At 72.8% G+C, this 1,219-nt stretch overlaps 1 protein-coding gene across 1 annotated transcript in view; it reads right to left on the bottom strand.

Annotated features, from left to right (window-relative positions):
* The window catches only part of LOC110391524 (glucosylceramidase-like), a 12,242-nt gene extending 11,374 nt beyond the window's left edge, over positions 1-868 (bottom strand). Inside the window, exon 1 of the mRNA XM_021383417.1 lies at positions 818-868. Coding sequence (XP_021239092.1) covers positions 818-868 — 51 coding nt within the window. The remainder of the gene's footprint in view (positions 1-817) is intronic.
* Between the last annotated feature and the right edge of the window lie 351 nt (positions 869-1,219).

Consider the following 1,219-nt stretch of genomic DNA (forward strand, 5'->3'; position numbering starts at 1 on the left):
GGAATGACGGATCGCAGCTGCGCTCGGCTCGGAGCCTCCGCGTCGGGGCCCGACCCCGCAGCTGCTCAACCTCGCCTTTTTTTTTTTTTTTTTTTCTTTAAAGCTCCTTATTTCCCCCCCTCCCTCCCCTCCCGTTTTTTCCTCCTACATCGCCCGGCAGCGGCGTTGCCAAGGAGCGCTCTGGGTTTCTAATTCCAGGGCTTCAAAGCTCCTGGTGCCGTTCCCGACGGCTGCGGGAAGCCAGGAGCCGGCGGGGGGAGCGGGGGGGACGGGACGGGACGGGACCCGACGGGACGGGGCGGCCGCTCCCGACTCCAGACGGGGCCGGGGCACTCGGAGGCTCCGCCGGCGTTAGGGGACGTGGCAGCGGCTGCGGGTGACGGGATCCCGCACGAAGGGCTCGGGACGCTCAGCCCGCGTGCAACGCCCAAAGCGAAGCAGCGAGCGATGGAAACCCCGAAACGAACCCCCGGGATGCAGCTGGGAGCGAGGCGGGGGGGGGGGGGTCACCGAGGGGATCCTCTCGGCCCCCCCAACCCCAGCCTCACACAGAGGCTGGTTGGTATCAGCCCTCGGTGTCATCCCGACAGCTCCGGGGAACCCCAGGGATCGCCACCCCCACGGGACGGGCACCCACGGGTGTCACCACGGCCGCGCCGCGAGTGAGAGCAGCGCGTCCCGGAGCCCCGGTGCCCGCTGACGCTCGCGGCCGCCCACACCGCGCCCGGCGGCTCCGTGCGCTCCCATCCTCTCCCTCCCTCCTTCTCCTTTCCCCTTCTCTGCCGCTGCTGCCCTCTCCCCGCATCCCCCGTCCCACGGCCACTCTGGGGCCTCCGCCCGGCACGGCACCGCGGGACGGGTCCTGCATGCGGCCCCAGAGCCCCCCACCCCCCCGAGCCGTGGGGAGCAAACAGCCCCGAGCCGGCACCCAGCGGGCTGGCACCGAGAGGCCCCGCGTTCTCCTGACGCTCCCCCTGTCCTGAGCACCGAGCTTTCGGAGCAAGGTACCCCCACGTTCCTCCCCACCCGCCGTGCCCCTCGGACCCCAGCACCGGGCCGGGGGGAGCCGGGTTTGGGACGGAGCCACCGTAAAACCCCGCGGGATGGGGAGCGGGAGGGTCCCGCTCCGAGCCCACCCGGCTCCGAGCCCACCCGGCGCCTCCCCCGGCCCCGCGCCCCCCGCTCGGCCCCGCGCCCTCACCCGCTGCGGGTGCCCTCT

The sequence above is a fragment of the Numida meleagris genome, unplaced genomic scaffold, assembly GCF_002078875.1.
Source record: "Numida meleagris isolate 19003 breed g44 Domestic line unplaced genomic scaffold, NumMel1.0 unplaced_Scaffold395, whole genome shotgun sequence".
Taxonomy (NCBI): Eukaryota; Metazoa; Chordata; class Aves; order Galliformes; family Numididae; genus Numida; species Numida meleagris.